This window comes from Dasypus novemcinctus, chromosome 17 (assembly GCF_030445035.2).
Source record: "Dasypus novemcinctus isolate mDasNov1 chromosome 17, mDasNov1.1.hap2, whole genome shotgun sequence".
In the NCBI taxonomy this organism is placed as follows: Eukaryota; Metazoa; Chordata; class Mammalia; order Cingulata; family Dasypodidae; genus Dasypus; species Dasypus novemcinctus.
In genome coordinates, this window is record NC_080689.1 from 26602965 (window position 1) to 26620307 (window position 17343).

At 44.1% G+C, this 17343-nt stretch overlaps 1 protein-coding gene across 6 annotated transcripts in view; it reads left to right on the top strand.

Annotated features, from left to right (window-relative positions):
* ARHGEF33 (Rho guanine nucleotide exchange factor 33) overlaps positions 1 to 17343 on the top strand; it is a 73844-nt gene that overhangs the window by 45261 nt on the left and 11240 nt on the right. For 3 of the 6 annotated variants that reach the window (XM_058278423.1, XM_023586784.2, XM_012522461.3), the window contains 7 exons: positions 953 to 1082; positions 6551 to 6683; positions 8492 to 8575; positions 9634 to 9717; positions 12097 to 12245; positions 13260 to 13424; positions 15451 to 16267. In XM_058278423.1, the coding sequence (XP_058134406.1) occupies positions 953 to 1082; positions 6551 to 6683; positions 8492 to 8575; positions 9634 to 9717; positions 12097 to 12245; positions 13260 to 13424; positions 15451 to 16267 (1562 nt within the window). The remainder of the gene's footprint in view (positions 1 to 952; positions 1083 to 6550; positions 6684 to 8491; positions 8576 to 9633; positions 9718 to 12096; positions 12246 to 13259; positions 13425 to 15450; positions 16268 to 17343) is intronic. The other 3 variants (XM_058278426.1, XM_058278424.1, XM_004451247.3) reach the window with 1 other exon arrangement.

Here is a 17343-nt window from a genome sequence, read left to right on the forward strand (position 1 = left end):
GGGGAAGGGGGCTGAGAGCGGGTTCACTCTTCACCATGCAAGCAGCCGCTGAGTCCCCTTATTTACATGCCTTTTTTTTTTAGCGACCAGGACGGGAATTGAACTGGGGGCCTGTATGTGGGAAGGAGACTCTCAACCACGGAGCTACATCGGTTCCCCCAGTGGGTAGTTTCCTTTTGTTGGTTGTTTTGCTTGGGAGGTACTGGGGCTCACCAGGACCTCATTTGTGGGAAGCGGATAATCAACCGCTCAAGCTACACGCGCTCCCTCTTGTTTTCGTTCTAACGTCTCTGCTCTGCCTTCCATTATGTCTGATTTCTTTAGCCCAGATCTAGTTTACTTTTTGCCAGTTCCCGTGGGATAGAAGTGAGGAAGCCACCTGGGTGGGGCAGACCTGGAGGCTTCCTGTAGATTTCCAATTCTTTCTGTTTTCAGCACTGCCGTTTATTTGCACTTTCTGTGGTGCCTGGTGCCTCCAGTTTTTGAGCCTTTCTGCTTCTGGGCAGATTTCCCACCTGTAGATGGGAGCACCAAGGTTTTGTGTCCTCTGCTCTGCTGAATCAATTACTATGCCTCCATTCTGCTTTCCATCTCCCAAAAACTTGCTGACATTTCTTTTTATTGCTTTCAATATCTTTTTATTGCTTTCTGTTGGGAGGGAGCAGTTAACAAAAATTCCCTTTGGATAAAAATTAAAAGACAGGACATAGGAATGTACAGCACAGTGAACCCTATTATAAATGATGGACTGTAGTTAACAGTACAATTATAATATTCTTCCGTCAACTGTAACAAAGGGACCACACTAGTGCAAAGTGTTAATAATGGGATGGGGTGGAGGGGCGGGCAGGACACGGGAATGCTGTATTTTTTATATGATTTTTCTGTAAACCTACAAATTCTCTAATTAAAAACATTTTTCACAAATTCCCTCTTTGGTTTGTTTTTAAAGCTAAAAGACAGACTGTGGCTCTAGAATTGCTTGAATCGGAAAGAAAATACGTCATTAACATCTCTCTAATCCTGAAGATAAAGGCAACATTCCAGGGGTCTGATGGCAAGAGGAATTCCAAGGAGAGAAGGTATCCATGTATTCATTGCCTTTCTTTTCAGAGTGATTAGGATTTAAGGTAAGTTGTTTATTGTTTCCACTTTGGGGATTCTGGGACTTATGAAGAGTCTAAAAACAGTCTTGGAAAAGAGAACAGGAAGTGGTAGCAGGTAACCCCTGGCAAGTCCCACAATTAGGCTTTCAGCAGGTAAAAATATGAGTCTAGGCCCCTGGGCCTGAAGAGTCCCTGGTGCGTCTGTTAAGAACCTAAAGGGGTGGGGAGTGGGTGTAAGCTCAGGGTTGCTTCCCATGTACCAGGTCCTGGGTTCAATCCCCCGTGTTTCCTACAAACAAAACACAACAAAACAACCTAAAGTCTGAATACATGCTACAAGGAGGGAAGCCCTGCTCTCCGCATTGCCATCTGCCTGGAATCTCAGGTCCGTGGAGGTACAAGAGAATGGCTGTGGTGGAGGGAGGAAGCACTAAGGAGCTATTAGATAAATGACAAAGATTTGACCTAACTCTGGCCTTAGGCCTCTCTTTTATTTGTTCAGGTGGTACCATAATACTGGGTAATGTATGTGTGTGTGTGTAACCATGTGTGCTGTGGGGTAATATTTCCAAAGGGTGTGTAATGTACTGTAACAGCTCGGTAGCTCCAGTGTTACAACGCTTCCCCGTCTATATCTGTGTATTGTCTTTAGGTTTTCTCTGCTTCCCTTTCCGTTAGGAGAAAGCAGGAAAGAGGAAAGTATTATTTGGTGAAAAAGACCAATGTAATAAGGATGTAATCATCCAGATTAATTGAGGAAAAGGCTTGAATGGAAAATCTAGATATTGGACAAATGTAGCATTATTACCTTAAATATTCCATAAGGTATATTTCTGCTTTTCTATAAGGTAATATAAGCTGATGGGTCATAAACTGTGGATCTATCTAGGGAAGCCCCTCATATTCTCCTGCTCCTTATCATCCCCCCAATTTTCCTTGGCTTTGCAGCTGCCAGCAGGACACCCAATCACCAAAACACACTGCTCCCCATATCTAAATGACTGAGGTGAGGAGCTATTCCCCGACAAACCCACAAGTGGCTTGACTGTTTGCAAGAATTATTTTAATTGCAAAACCAAGGTAAACAAAAGATGAAACAAGGAACAGAAGGGGTGATATGGCATGGCCAGAGTGGTGGGCTCTGGGCTGAGCTTCGCCTTCTCGCAGTGGCCACCCAGCTCCTTGCTCGCCCTTCCTTCCCCCTCTGGCCATTTGATTCTCCCTCCTAGACCCCAGTGCAGCTTGCACTGCCCTCCCAGATGCCTCTTCTGCCCCTCTAGCGAGTCTCTAAGGTCCTGAGCATCTTGCTGTGGCCGAAGACCTGCTCAGTGTACATTAACCAAATCTGAAGGCACGGCTCCCTTTCGGTGTGTCTTTGCTGCCACTTCTAAGATTCTAAGCCAGCAGCATCTCTCCCTAGTCTGAAAATGTGGGGAGGGGCCTAGAGATGGGGAGAAAGAGGGACTTGTCTACTCTGCAACACAGGCACCAGGTCCTGGGCTAGGGCCTCGTTCAGAACTTCACTAAATCTTCACAAGGACCCTGTGAGTCCCACTTTACCAAGACCAAGGCCCGGGGAGCTGTAAAGCCACATGCCCCATTAGAGCCAGAATTCCTGCCCAGGCCTTGACCTTGCGCCATGTGCTCTTTTCACTGCACACCCGCTTTTCTAAGGCCCTCCTGGTTTCAAGGACATCACTGTGACCACGACAGCCACGTGCCAAGTTTCTCAATAGCCAGAAACAAACTTTCTGTCCCTTCCTACGTCAAAACTCAGGCTTCCCTTTTGACCAGCTCAAAGATTTGCACTTTGGACCTCCTCTGACTTGGCAAGTAGGGTGGCCAGATACGTTCTTAACTCTCTGAAGGTTCAAGACCTTTCCTACATCTTGTCACTTCCTTCTTCTCTAGGACATTCTCTCAGGATGTTTCACTAAGGAAGGAGTGGACCTTTTCCCCTAAAGCTAGGAGATGAGAAAATTAGAACTATCATACAATCCTCAATGAAAGTGAGATAATGCTAGTTGATCATATCCATGATAATGCTATTCATATTAGTATTTGCTAAGCTAACCCTTTTTTTTATCGTAGACCAAGTAGAGAAAAGCTTCAACCCAATTCAATTTGAATATTACTCGTAATTATTACTAAATATGAAGTTCCTGGTTTTAAACTCTGCAGTTTTTTTTCCTTTTCCCCCCTTGGGTTACGTTTTCATAACCCTCTTTTACTTGCGGTGTTTCTTCTTTTTTCTAAGCTTTTCTAAGCTTCTGTCTATGGTTCCAGTAAACCAGCTGGATGAAATGCAGAAGAAAATGAGATTATTCATTTTCCCTATTGACATTTTTCCTCATACAAAGATGAAGATCCATTTATTTAACATTTGCTACCTTTCCAATCACAGATCCCAAGCCTTCAGGAAGTAACCTGAGGATGAAATAACACCTACTACCCCTCAACTTGACACTCAAACCAGAGGTTGCCATGCCTTCTCCAACCTAGAAAATAAAACTTCAGGTTTTTCCCTAGAAAACAGTGACGCGCTCGGGAGCCTCCCAGCCCTGTTCAAGCCCGCCCCGCCCCCGGCTGCCAGGGCGCGGCGGGGCCCGGGCCGGGCAAAGCCTGGGGACTGCTTGCTCGTTTGCTTGTTTCTGTCTGATTGATACAGACAGAGGCACAACCTCAGCATCAAACAGTCCTGTCTGAACCCTCGCGGGGCAGGGGCAGCCGTCAGCGGGGGCCGCCAGCCGCATAAGCCGAGCTCCCAGGGCCACGCTCAAGAACTCAGCCAGCTTTCGGCCACCCATCCCCACCAGGTGGCACATGTTCAGTCATCGAGGCTCAGCAAACCCGGTGCCCTCCTGCCGCTGCGGCTCAGGAGCTGTTTTGGCATGCGCTCAGTTACTCATCTGAAACTATAACAGGGTTTTCTTTGATGGCTTGTAGTTTATTTCCCCCACTGTTTAAGTACTGTAATGTGGGGGCTGAAATAACTTTGAAGGTTTTTAAAAGAATAGACTATCCGTATTGCTATAACTTCACCCCCAGGAAGGAAGAAATTGGAAGGAAGCTGAGCAATGAATCCTTTTGTCTTCAGGAAAACAAGTCTGCTTCTGGGAGGCAGATCTGGCTCTAGGAAAAACAGTGAAAGAGCTTGTGTGTGTGCGCGCGCTTCTTGTCTTCTTTCTTTCTTTGCTGTCCATCTCCTGGCTCACCCCTCTACATTCCTCTGTGATTTCAGGTAATATCCTGGTGACATTTTTTTTTTTAACATTTAAGGCATTTTTCCAATATTTGGCACAGGACCACCATAGGCCATTGCTCTTAATGTAACTTTTGGGAGCATTAGCCTTCTCTGATCCCACCCTGAAATTTCAGTTACCCCAGTGGACAGACTAGGAGGATCTAGGTCTCCGACTCTGCAGGTCATAGTGCAGTAGAAGGCAGTTTTCTAGAAAGAAAGAAGAAGGAAAGATGGAAGGGAGGGAGAGAGGAAGGAAAAACGAAGAAAGATAATCCCAGGCATATTACATAACCTGTACTGGACGACTCATCACTACGGTATCCTAACATCTCTAATATCACACCAGAAATATTACCCAAAGGCATTTATCGACTGGATGGGGAGCAGTCCTTCACATCTAAGTTTTGCTGGGGCAGAAGTTTCACTCTTCGGGTCAGATCCATCAGGTCTGCCTCCATGTGGTCAGTGTCTCCTGGTCCCCCCCTCCGGATTCCCCTCTGATCTGGACAGGAATTGCTCGGCTTAGCTGGTGCACGACTCCAGCAGTAAGAGCTCAGATCAGCAGGTCTCCCTTGTGTCTTGATGGATCAGCTGGCCTTGCTTCGTGGAGGCTCATGGCACAAGAAGGGGAGGGTGGGAGATGACAGTGGAAGGGATCCTTGCCTCTTCTCCCAGGGCTGGGTACCCTATTTTGGGGGGTGTGTCCTTTCTGAGCTACAGCCACAGGGGAGCATTGCTTTGCTTGGTGACAGGTTGAACAAACCAGTCCTCCCAATCTGGGGTCCTTCCTACTGTTCTCAACAAAGGCCTGCTTGTTTGGGGTTGGCTTGTCACCCCAAGTTTCCCTAATACACTCTCATTAGACCCTGGGGAAATAGTCAAATAAGGTAGGTCCTAAAGACAAGCAGCCTTTCCCTTTGTCTTTGGTGAACTTGTGGTCTTGAGAGTCTCACTGAATTAGGTGAATGTGTAGCTGCTTTTCCGTTAGTGGTCTCTTCCCCATCCCTCTCGCCCCAGAGGTCTGTGTATTTGCATCCAGAGGCCATGGAAGCATTCCTGGCATTTAAGAAATGAACTCATTCCCTATGGAGAACGGGTGATTCCATTTCCAAACTCTCTCTTCCAGGGAGCCAAGGATACTAGAACTTGGTGCATTTGCCGACCCCATCCCCTGTTTTTAATGTTATTTTTATTTTATTTTATTTTTTTTACCAGGAGGCCCCAGGGATCAAACCCGGGTCCTCCCATATGGTAGGCAGAAGCCCAATCACTTGAGCTTCATCGGCTTCCCATAATTTTATTTTTAAAATGTATTAAAAATTGTGCTAGTTTCTTTTGCTGCATGGATTTCCTACTGCGCAAAATGCAATAAATCTAATTTTAGATTAAAAAAAAAACAACCCTCCCTTCCTCATTCTTATAGGTCTCTGGGCACCCCACCCTCTCCCCCTTCTGCCTCCCATGACTCTCTTTCTACCCCTCCTCCCCATACCACCCGTCTCAGGCTTCTCTTCCTCCCTTCATTCCTCTAAAAAAAAAAAAATGAGGCACACCGAGTGACAGGGAGGCTGTGAGGTGGGTAGGGCAGGGCTCCGTGAAACTCCAGGGAGCAGCAGGCCTGCTCTGCAGCCTCTCCAGGAAATACCCTGTCCTTGCCACAGAACTTCTCTTAGAAACTGGAAGAAAGTGGAAGAGGAACAGTCTCATATCCCAAACATCCGAGCTCTTGGTTCCCAGCTTTAAATGCATTTTTTTCCTACTTATCTAAGTAGCAGCCTCTGACCCAGGGGCTAAGAATGACCGAGTGCCACCTTCACACTGTCATCTACACTAATTAGAATAGTGTTTTGAGCCTCAAATGGGAGTAACTTTAAAACACTGAAAAATATTGCAGTTAGAATTTCCTCTGTCATCTGAATGAGAGTGCACCAGTGTACGTTTAAAAGGTCCGTTCAGGCAATGTGCTCTTTATTAGTTCAACATTGATTTGTACAAGGGTCATCAGTAAAAGGGTCTTTTCGTGGTCTGAGGAGATGTGCTGTGAGGTCTACAAAGACAAGGTTTTTTTTGAATCCTAAATGCGGAAGTGTGACTTGGAGTATTAAGTCTGGCTGGGAAACTAGGACCTGCTGCATATGTTCTTCTAGGGTCTTTTCTTCTCTACACCTGGTGTGTGTCATTATCTCTATTCTGTTTCAAGCCTCTTCCCTGGTTCTTTACGGTACCTTGTCCAGCAGCACCTGGATTTACTTCATGCCTTGCAGGAAAGGGTCTTGAAGTGGCCACGCCAGGGAGTCCTTGGAGATTTATTCCTTAAGTTGACAAATGATGAGGTGAGTTGTGTTTTTTTTGTTGTTGTTTTATCTTCTATAAACTTGAATTACATGGATCTGTTTCTCACTTGTCTGCTTCTCTTAATGGAGAATCTAGAATCAGTGAATTTCAGAGATGGAGGAACCACAAAGATCTAGGGTAATCTCATTCTAGAGAGAGTGGGAAAAGGTCCAGAGAGAATAAAAGACTTTTGAAATACCCAGCTCATTATACAATTGTAGATCTGTGACTATAATCCAGTATTTTTTTTTCAAGGAAGCTGGCACTCGACCACTGAGCCACATTGGCTTTCCTGAGTTGGTTTTTCATTTGTTTGTTTTGCTTGTTGTTTGCTTTTTGTTGTTGTTTTTTCAGGAGGCATCAGGAACCCAATCTGGGACCTCCATGTGAGAGGTGAGGGCTCAACCACTTGAGCCACATCCCCTCCCTGGAACCCAGTATTTTTAAATTCCAGTTCTCATTCCCTATACTGTATTTAGAGTATACAGTATATAGAATGTATAGAATACACTGTGTATACTATACAGAACTATACTGACCCATTGAATATACATGTGTGTAAGTGTATGTATGTGTGTACACATATGTACATACATATATATTAAATGCATATATGATGGCTTGAGTATACATATGTATTTTTAATATGTATTTTCACACTCTGTTTTCACTCCTTAATGATCTTTAAAAATGTGATGGGTGGCTATTTGTCTTGAATGTTTTTGTTTCTGCTTCTTTGGAGAAAGGGTGCTTTATTTTGAAATCTCTCTAATTTCTACAACAGAAAATATGATCCAGGCCACAAGGTGGACACTCAAACGTCGAACAGGGCCAGACAGTGACACAAATGAGCTGAATGCAATACAGTCTGGACTGGTGGGAAGTGTGCTTAAATGAGGCAGATGTACTTTCCTACAAGGAATAGCTGTGCAGCTTTGTCCAATTACTATGCAGAAAGGGAGAACTAGACTTGCCAGATATTCTGATAATTTTAAGAGAAGTTAAAAATACAGAAATTTGTGTAAATTTTTCTTATTTTAAAATATTGTGTGAGTCAGTTAAAATTGGTCAGCAAGACAGATTTTGCGTGAAATCAACTTCTATATATCAGTGATTCTCAACTCTGGGTTAACAATACAAAGTTTGCAAATGATTTATTTGTAAAGATGAGTGAGTTTAGCATTATCCTTCTACTGTCACTTGTGCTCAGTATGCTTTCTAGAGCTGAGAGTTGTTATAGCTATGGAAATAGAACTGTGGTCTATTATGAGAATTATTTTCTAATTGCCATTTATTAGAATGGTAAGAATTATTTTCCTGAGGAAATATTGCATCAGTGAATCTACCTTGACTTGGTGGGGGAAATATTGCATCGGTGAATCTACCTTGACTTGGTGGGAAAAGTTGAGAACCACTGGTCTAGACGCTAGAAGGTGGTTTGGGCAAAGTTCCTCATTTGGATGTAGATGATTGAAATTAAAAAGCATTGCAGAGACAAAATGCATTTTTATTGTTTAGTAATTTTTAAATTCTTTTCCAACTTAAATGACCCACCCATCCCCACCTTTATTTATCATTTCACATTCTCTCATTAAAACAGTGCGATTAAATTTTAGTTTCTAAGCCTACAAGGATGTGTATCTTAAAAGCAAAAGAATTTTTTAAAAAATATGAATTAAAACCCAAAATGATATTAATGAACACAAAACTGTGGTTATGATAAGCTCTACAAAATACTGTTTTTAATGTACATGGCTCCATCCCTGTTTTCAGGTTCTTACCATGCATTTTTGTATTTGTTTTCAAGAATAATTTCTTGGATTATTATGTTGCCTACCTGAGGGACCTGCCAGAATGCATCTCTTTGGTTCATGTTGTTGTTCTGAAGGAGGTGAGTTATCTGTAGGTATGTGCTCTCCTTTGTTTACACGTGCAGCTATAAGATGCTGCTCATCATATCGTAAGTACAGCACTTGCACTTTGAGCTTGTTCTCCAGGCTGCGGGATGACTTCAACAGAGCCACTGACATCCGTCCCTGGAGCTAAAGGAGCCCACTCAAGGATCGGGGATGTTGCTTTGGTTCTTGCCCTGTCTTACCAACATGCTGTTCTTAGCAGAGATCTTTAGACTGTGGCTTGCATGCTGTATGTGGTTTTTCCAAGCTCAGAAGATAAGAATTTGAATGTTAAACTCGGGTCATCCTGAGTCTGTCAGCTGATAAGATGGTAAAGTGGCTCTAGTCATGTAGCTAAGTATTACTACTGCTATAATACACTGGGTGCTCAATAAGCACATATGAATATATAACAAATCTAGTTAATTTAGATCAGTAGGAGCAAATGGTATTAGAAGCCCTAAAGCTGAGGGTTCATCAAGCTTCATAAGAGGTAAGGAGCTCAGTCATGAAATTTCTACTTCTGCATTCCCACCACTCCTAACTCAGTACAATGACTATCACATATTAGCACTCAGCAAATATTTGGGAAAAGGAAGAGAAGGAAAGGAAAGGAATGGAGAAAACCCATGTTTTCTGCTTTGGGGGTCAGCTGACCAGTTTGCATTCACACTCCCTTCCCCACTCTCATGAGTCCCCAGTTGACTGGTAGAACAACTGCATAATGATCACTTGCTAGAGAATTCCTTGCACTCAACTGTAGAGTACCCACTTCTGTCTAGCACTGAGCTAGGATGGGCTGCTGAGGGAATGGTCTGGAAAGTTAGGTGGGTTCAAAGGAAGTATATGATCTACTTCCTGCTCGAGAAGAGTTGACTCCTTGGGCATGTTCCTGAACATGTGGCCCTCCAATGAGAGATCAATGCTGTAGGACATCCTAGAGGAATAAAATGCTCCCAGGGTAAACCCTTCTTCCTTTGGTGGGACTGACTCTGGGGTCTGCTGCCAGAGCTAGAGGGACACTGAGGAGTGACTCCACCTTTCTTTCATTCAGGGTGATGAAGAGATTAAATCTGACATCTACACACTGTTTTTTCACATAGTCCAGCGCATCCCTGAATACCTGATACATCTGCAGGTAGGCATGGCTGGGCAAGCCACCAAACTGATTTTCACGCTTAACGATTGCTTTTGGCTTCCAACACTGTGAAGGCGCATGAAATCATTAATATTTCCAAGGAACGTTTAAGTGATTTTGATTATTATTACCCCATCCCCACCCTGTGGTATGAACCAAAATCTCTACCTCCCGAAATTTTTGACTCATGATGCCTGTCTTTGAAGTTTTATCTTTATTTACCAGCAATCTCCATCTCTGCAGATCTAGGATCTTTCAATAACAGTTCCTGCTAGACTCGAAGCACCTTACTCAGTCCCTTACACCTTGGTTCTTTAGCAACCTAGGAAATATCTAAAATATCTATCCAACAACTATCCTGACTACTTACTTCCTTTTTGCTTGGGCCCAAGGGTCTACATTGCTTATGTGCTACATCACAGAAGAGGCATGAAGAAACTGATGTGTTGACTTTTTCACACCATTTACCCCCAGAGCCTGTAGCATTCCAGAAGAGTTGAAAGACAGGTTCAACATCACCCTTACCAGCCCCATTTCTTCCCCCCACCCACCTGTTGCAGTTTAATTGCTGACTGATCTTCCTAACTAATTCAGAATCTTAATTTAAATATTAGAAACGCTTGGGATTAACCTCAGGAAGAAATAGTCCAGTATCAATATTGAAAAGCCTTTGAACGGTATAATTTGTTGTTTTTTAATTTGCCATTTTAACCATTTTAAGTGTACAATTCTGTGACATTAATTACATTCATAATGTTGTGCAACTGTCATCACTACCTATTTCCAAAATTTTCCATCAACCCAAATAGAAGTTCTGTACCCATTAAACAATAACTTCCCATTCCTTACTCCCACAAGTCCCTGGTAATCTCTAAACAACTTCCTGTCTCTGGGTATTTGTCTATTCTAGATATTTTACATAAATGGAGTTTTGCAATATTGTACTTTTGTGTCTGGCTTATTTCACTTAGCATAATGTTTTTGAGTTTCCTCCATGTTGTAGCTTGTATCAGAATGTCATCTAGTTTTGTGACTGAATAACATTCCATTATATAGAAAGATCACATTTTGTTTATTTAGTCATCCGTCAGTTGACACGGGTTATTTCCATCTTTTGGTTATCGTGAATAATGCTGCTATGAACATTGGATTACAGGTATCTATTTGAGTCCCTGTTGTCAGTTCTTTTGGGTATATGTATCTTCACCAACCCTTGTTATTTTGTTTTCTCTTTATTTTTTATATAGCCATCTTAGTAGGTGTAAAGTGGTATTCTGATTTTATATTTTTAAAAGCACTTTTTTTTTCACAATAATTTCATTTAATTCTTTAAACAGTCTCATGAAGTATCACTAATGCCATTTTTTTAAGATGAGGAAATAAGAGTGTCAAAGAAGTTAAGTAATGTGCCCAAGTTAACACATAAAACTAGAACTGAAAGTCAGGTCTTGGAAGCAGAAAAGTATGGCAAATAAGAGCCCTGATTCTACTGTCTGATTTCTTTAAAAATGTATATTTCTTATTTTTAAAAGATATTTAGATTACATAAAATGTTACATAAAAAAAATAAATAAGGGATTCCCATATGCCCCACTTTCCACACCTCCCACTTTCCCCCACATTAACAGCTTCTTTCATTAGTGTAGTACATTAATTGCAAGTGATGAACACATTTTGGAGCATTGCCACTAGGCATCTACTGTCTAAGTTCAAATCCTGGTTCCGCTATTCACTACATGTGTGACTTCGTGAGGTTTACTTAACTTCTCCATGCCTTGATTTCCTGATTAGTTAAATGGAAGCAATAATTCCACCTACCTAATAGGGTTGTTGTAAAAATTAAATGAGATAGTATATGTAAAGGGCTTAGTGCCTGGCAACAGGAAGTAATCAATGTTAGCTTCCCCAAATCCAAGTCCAATGCTGACTGGCTGCACTAGAGCAGGGTAGGCAATGTAATAAGAGGCGCCACCAGGCTGCACATGATTGTGAACATCTCTACCAGCCTGCCTTGAGGTCTGACATTCTTACCACTGGTCTGACTCCTTTGGGTTAAATAGTGCTTTATAGGCAAATTGCTAGAATGCTTCTATTACCCCAGCGATCTACTTTTTTAGATTCTTTAAATTTTTCAGATGGAACTATTTTAGATTCACATCCAAGTCAAACATGGGCAATGGTGACTTATTTTCCCTTGGTATGATGGATGGAAAGCAGTAAGTCTGACCTTTCAGCTAATAAATAGATGGGCCATAAGTATTGTTAGTTGTGACTAACTGGCTGTGAAACTCACACAACAGATCAAGGCAAGGTGCAGAGGAGACAAAACAACTTTTCATTCTAATTATTCACTACTGCTTCCTTTTCTCCTCCCTCTAGAATGTCCTGAAGTTCACAGAGCAGGAACACCCTGACTATTACCTACTTCTGGTGTGTGTTCAGCGACTTCGAGTATTTATCTCACACTACACTCTGCTGTTTCAATGCAATGAGGATTTGCTTATTCAGAAACGGAAAAAGCTCAAGAAGTAAGGTTCTGATGGTGCATCTGGGGGTCAATCAAAGGTTTCTGAGAACCAGGATGGAGACTAGTCAATCTAGGTGTCTGTCACAAAAAACACATTGTGTATGAAGTGGCTGAAATACAGTGATGGGGGGGGGTGCAGTAGAAGGGAAGTGGGAGGGAGAAGGGAGAGAGGTGGCCAGGCTGACTACAGCAGGGAGGCACCTTCTACCTGGCGGAATTTACTTTAGAAAAATAGTAATTTCATTCTAACACCTATACCGACCCCCTCTTATCCTATGTTGCTGATCACCTAACAAATAGCTCAGCTTCCCTAAATCTGCTGGTTCAGAATTGCAAATTCAAAGGCCAAAATGCAGTTCCCTTCATTAATTCAACAAACCTTTATTGAGCACCTGTTGTGTGTTAGGCGCTGTTCTAGGTACTAAATATACTGCAGTGAAGAAAACATAAGAATCTGTGCTCCATGCAGCACACTTTCTATAACTAGTCAATCTGTTAATAAATAAGTTAGATGGTGATAAGTGCTCCGGATAAAAATAAAGCAAATAAGGGAAGGGAGAGCTGAATATATTTCACACTAAGAAAAAGGAAACAGATTCTGGAAAATCTGGGCTTCAGAAGGAAGAGAAGCAGCCCATAGCAGAGCTTCCTAATGACCTGAACTTTCCTCAGCCTCATCCTAACCCACCTGGAGGAAAACAGAGTCATTTCTGTGCTTTGGACAAGAAAATGATGCTATATCGAAGCCAGGTCTCCTCTAAGGGCGGATGTCTTCCCCATGCCACCCCCAAGCTCATTTCAGCCAGTTAAATCAATATCCTCACTCTTGCCCAGCAGCCAACTTGCACCCTAGTGTTTAGGCAACGTGGTTTGTCGAAGTCCTAGGGTGACTGAGAGATCTTCAGGGCTGAGTATAATCTGAGAAACACTGTCTAGCTTTCTTGGCATAATCTGCATGTTCAGACAGCCAATTTCCCAGTTTCCACCCTGAGAATTATTACCTCCATTCTGTTAGGTCATCCATGGTGAAGCTGTATAAAGGACTGGCTTCCCAGTGTGCGAATGCTGGACAAGATGCTTCCCCCACTGCAGGCCCCGAGGCTGTCCGTGACAGTGGGATCCACTCAGAAGAGATGCTGCACCCCTACCCTTCTGCTCCCAGTTCTGGTCCTGCTGTCACGTAAGCACCTGCTGCTGTGGAAAAGGTCATGGTAATGACCTCGGGTCACAGGCAGTCTGTGTGGGAAAATATGCCAGCATGGATTCAGAGTATGACCTACAGGACTTCTCCCCTATCAGCTGACCCAAAGCTGAGGAAGGCACTAGTGTAAGGGTCATGTCTATAGGCTGAAAGTTGCTCCTAACAATTTTACCACACACACCATTGCCCACTACCACCGAGTCTCCTTGGATTTGGACAATGATAAGAGCGGAAGAGAGTAGTTAAGAGGACAGGAAGGCATTTTATAGACCCTTAAAAGAGTGGGAACCATGTTCAAGTTTCCAAAAGATAGCGTGGAGGGAAAGGAAACTCCAGCTGGCGGACGGAAGAAGTCTGGGCTCTGAGGATGAGAAACAGATCTGAGATGACACAGAAAGAATGTTGTTTAGCCTTTCCTAAGTCTCCCTGAAGCTCTTCTAGAAAGGGACTTGATAAACTCTCCTTGCCACTTATGACTGCATCTCTGAAAGCTGTTCTGGGCAGCTGTAAGATTTGATGGTCTTTTAAAGTCTCAGAACACAGCCTTCCAGCACACTAAGCTTTTGTAAACATCTTGGGGATTCCTAAGGCAAGGACAGGGCTATTTTCATATCTGGAACTCATCTGAAGGACAAAGATAAAGTCAACCTGGCTGCTTTTGAAATCAGGATTTCTGAAAGAACATGGGAAACCAAAACTCAAAATATAGACTTTTCTTACAAATCAAATTCCTGACTGTAATTTCTACTTTGGGTTTTATTACTTTAAAGAAAATCTGTAAGTCATACAAGAAGTTACTTTTGTCCTAAAATTACAATGAAATAAGGCATAGATAATTGACATTATTTCAATTTTTAATCACTACAGATTTTGTAATTCCAATTCAGTGGAAGGAGTGATTGACCAACAACATAAAATAAATCCTTTTCTTTCCCCTTCTTTCTGCCCTCATCTCTTAGAATTGTGAAACTATGTATCTGTGATAAATGCAAGTGCATATGCAGAGAGGGAGAAATTCCATAATATGGGTAGGATCATTTTGCAACCTAAGACACTGAACTTCCTAATTTTCATCTTATGGTCGCCAGAGTAAAATACTCAGCGTGAGCTTCTACATTTTCATTCTTTATGTATTTTTGTATAATTAAAATATTAATAATAAACTAGCAGAATAATCAGTTTAGGTCAGTGTGCAGTAGTTCATCAGTTGGGTGATTAAATTCCAGCACAACTGGAAAATCATATCTGATCTGATGGGTAAGCTATCTTAATTTATAAACTATGCAAATTATTAGTTACCCATGATTTTAAAACAAAACCCTACATGAAATTGGGTAGATTCAGAGCGCCACTGTTCACATTTTGGCAATGTTTTTGTAGGTGGAAGTTTGAGATGACCTACACAGCATGCTTTATAGCCATAAATAATTTAGTTTTTGTATTATGAACATTTCAAATATACTCCAAAGAGTACAGCGAACCCCATATGCTCAGAATCTAGATTCAACAGTTATCAAAATCATGCCACATTTATCTCACCTAGGAATTTAATTTTTTTTAAGCATGAAGATCAAAGAGTCGAACAAAAGTTGTATGACTCTGCTAGAGCAAAAGAGGGAGAGAAGAGAGAAAAGCGATGCCTTGGACACTGACAGGTGGTAGGGAGGGTTAGAACTTCCACAAGGAGTGGCTGCCTTAGTTCAGCAGCCAGCTAGACATGCTTCGCAGTGGATACTTCGGGCATCTGCTTTACGGACTGCCACTTCCTCTCTCACCTGGGGGACGGGGGCTCGTGGGAACTCCTTACTCGGACAAGTTTTGTGGAGCTTGGTGGGTAACGACCACAAGCGCCTAGGAGAGGCAGAGGGGAAAGGATCTGGCACTTTTATACCCACACAGTGTCTGGCAGGATGCGTGCTGCTCCCGGCCTAGGTGCTGCTTGGTGAGAGGCCTACACTAACAAAACGTAAGCACACCTCTTTTGTATTCTGTTTCCCTTTTAAAGACATTTGATGCCCCCAGTGAAGAAAAGCCAACAGCAAAGCCTGATGGAGAGCATGCAGCCCGGGAAGCCCAGCGAGTGGGAGATGGAGAGCAGAAAGCACGAGAGGCCCGAGAGCCTTCTGGCGCCGGCGCAGTTCTGTGCCGCCGAGCAGGACGTGAAGGCGCTCGCCGGGCCCCTGCAGGCCATTCCGGAGATGGACTTCGAGCCCGCCCCGGCCGAGCCGCTGGGCAACGTGGAGCGCTCCCTGCGTGCCCCGGCCGAGCTCCTGACCGACGCCCGCGGCTTCGTGCCCGCGGGCTACGAGGAGTTCGAGTACGGCGGCGAGATCTTCGCGCTGCCCGCGCCCTACGACGAGGAGCCTTTCCAAGCCCCGGTCCTCTTCGAGAACTGCTCGCCCGCCTCTTCCGAGTCCAGTCTGGACATCTGCTTCCTGCGGCCCGTCAGCTTCGCCATGGAGGCGGAGCGGCCCGAGCACGCGCTCCAGCCGCTGCCCAAGAGCGCCACGTCGCCGGCGGGCAGCAGCGGCGCCTACAAGCTGGAGGCGGCGGCGCAGGCGCAGGCGCAGGCGCACGGCAAGGCCAAGCCGCTGAGCCGCTCGCTCAAGGAGTTCCCGCGCGCGCCACCCGCCGAGGGCGTGGCCCCGCGCCTCTACAGCACGCGCAGCAGCAGCGGCGGCCGCGCGCCGCTCAAGGCCGAGCGCGCCGCGCCGCTCCACGCCCCTGCCGCCTCCGCCGCCGCCTCTCGCGGCGCGCCCAGGACCTTCTTCCCCCAACAGAGGTCCCAAAGCGAAAAACAGACCTATTTGGAAGTAAGGAGGGTAAAGTAAAACCGAACCACAGCGCCGGCAGCCCCGGGCCTCAGCGGCGCGATGTCCCTAGATGTCCAGAGTGCAGCGAGGTGATTCTAGAGCCGAGTCTAGCCCAGGGACTCGGAAACGCCCTCGAGACTGGCCTGTTAGCACAGGGTTTGAGGTAGAGCCCGGAGAAGCCTGTGCCCTTCTTGGGGATTAAAAGGGCGGATGTTAGCGCCTGTTCTCCAATAACCAGGGCACAAAGAGCAGATCTGCTCTCTTATATGTCTGACAGCAAGAGATGCAGAAAAGACCTTGACTCTTTTTAGAATCCACCCCCCCACACACACACACATACACACACATACTCAAAGGGTTACAGTTGTCCCGGGCCTTTGGGCCTAAGCAGTGGCACCGTCAAAGTTGCACCTCACTTTCAAAGCACTGCCCGCAAGTTCCAGGCCTGCGGGTTTCTTCCTCTTCCTGTTAGGCGCACCTAATGTGTTTAAAGTGTTTGAAATACAGAAAACTCTGTGTGCCAGCCTACCTCACTCCCAGACCCCAACCATCCTTTTTTTTTGTAGCTAGGGAGGAGGCAAGTTGCCCGAACTCAGTGTGGACTTATTTCAAAGTTCCTGCAAAACTGAGTTCATTCCCGCTTGCCTTCCTTTTGACTGGAAATGGGTGTCACATTAATTTGCAGATCCCAGTAAGACGCACACCTCCCCATCTTTGGCTGCCATGTCAATATTTGGTATTTTGATGTCTAACCTTGGTCTCCGCAAGACTTGGGGCATTTAAATAGGTGTTTAAATACATATCCCAAAAGAAGAAAAAACAAAAAATAGCAAAACAAATAAATACATATCCATGCAAGGATGAAAGGGTTAATAGTTTCTGAGCAAACAATTTTCCTGCATGTGGATTGGAACAAAAGCCATCTCTGATTAAGCAGAGAGTAACATAATAGTTCTAACTTGTGCTGCCACTTCCTTGTTTAACATGTTTTAGAAGTGGTGGTTACGCTTTACACAGCAGCTCTGTATTGGCACATCTTGAAAAGGACATAGTTCAGGACTGACTTTACCTGCACCATGTATTAC